This window comes from Nanorana parkeri, unplaced genomic scaffold, assembly GCF_000935625.1.
Source record: "Nanorana parkeri isolate BGI_ZX_2015 unplaced genomic scaffold, ASM93562v1 scaffold171, whole genome shotgun sequence".
In the NCBI taxonomy this organism is placed as follows: Eukaryota; Metazoa; Chordata; class Amphibia; order Anura; family Dicroglossidae; genus Nanorana; species Nanorana parkeri.
The window spans coordinates 1,699,110-1,700,568 of record NW_017306439.1 but is presented as its reverse complement, the minus strand read 5'-3'; the positions used below and the strand labels follow the sequence as shown (position 1 = coordinate 1,700,568).

Sequence of the window (1,459 nt, the reverse complement as noted above, 5' to 3'; positions counted from 1 at the left end):
GTCTCTGCTAATCTCCCCATTGATTTCCATCCCCCGCCTCTTTTTGCCAATCCCTCCACTGGTTTCCATCCTTCACCTCTCTCTGCCAATCCTTCTGCTAGTTTCCATACCCTGCCGCCCCTCACTGCCAATCCCTCCCCTGGCATCCAGCCCCCGCCCCTACAACTGCATCACTCAACTTGGAAGATTCAGTATATACTGTCTGTGGAACTGCTTCACCCCTTAATTTGTCCCGGTGACCCCCTGAAAATCCCAAATTTTGTGTTGTCACCTAAAAAGGAATAGAGTATAAGAGCCCAATGGGGACAGAATTCCTCCACTTCCTGTTGGGTCTACAGGACAGGAAATAAAGGGAAACCCCCCTAGTAGGCACAGATAGCAGTTTAGGCTTTAGATATACTTTATATTTTGCCTTCCTCATGGACTCTGAAGTAATTGGCAAATTGGCAACATTTCAAAGTAATGTTCATGATTTCACTGAAAGCTCCCAATTTTGCAAATCCCTACTGAACGTGCACACTGGCCTTTCCTTCAATCCCCATTGTTCACTCATGTGGAACCGCACATTTAGATCTGCAGGAAGAACCGCCTCGGAAATTCACGCCGGCGCTCTCTGCGGGTGTTTTATATGATTGTGTGCACGCAGATGCATGTCATAATTCCTGCTTTATGGAGACTCCTGTCCAAGAGTATCAGTTCCTGGGCCTCTCACCTCTTGGAGCTGGGCCTCCTTCTTTTTGGATGACAGATTGAGATGTTTATCCAGCATTGAGTAATACTTCTCGCTGTCCCTGTCAAACTTCTTCTTCCGGTCCTAAAAGATTGGCACCAAGAGGTCAGTTTATGTTTCATGAATAACACCTGCACAATACAAAACAGCTATATAAACACACACACACACACACACACACACACACACACACACACACACTATATAATATGGAACATAAGGATGTAATGCAGATTTCCTGGGCCACTGCAATTGAAATCATGATACTGCAATCACCCAATGACCCATAGAGACCATTTTCATAGAGTTGTTCTTTTAGGACAACTCCAAATTGTCCTTCCCTGCCTTTGTCTCATATCTGACCTCCGTCCTTCCCTTCAGTCTCATATCTGACCTCCGTCCTTCCCTTCAGTCTTCTATCTGACCTCCGTCCTTCCCTTCAGTCTTCTATCTGACCTCCGGCCTTCCCTTCAATCTGGATGGACATGTGTCTTTTTTCAACCTAACTATGTAACTTATATATCTGACCTCTGGCCTTCCCTTCAGTCTTTACAATGTCATTAGTATGTTGATGATGGAGGAATCAGGGAATACCAAATAGACCAAACATATTATATTTATTTTTTTAACCCTGTGTGTGAGTATATATATATATATAGTTTGGTCAATTGGGTTCACTTGCGCTTTTAAATATGATATAATACTTTACTTTTAGATTGTAAGCTCCCC

The 1,459-nt window shown here is 43.7% G+C and overlaps 1 protein-coding gene across 1 annotated transcript in view; it reads right to left on the bottom strand.

Moving 5' to 3' along the window:
* The window catches only part of OPHN1 (oligophrenin 1), an 86,427-nt gene that overhangs the window by 50,126 nt on the left and 34,842 nt on the right, over positions 1-1,459 (bottom strand). Inside the window, exon 5 of the mRNA XM_018554738.1 lies at positions 713-814. Coding sequence (XP_018410240.1) covers positions 713-814 — 102 coding nt within the window. The remainder of the gene's footprint in view (positions 1-712; positions 815-1,459) is intronic.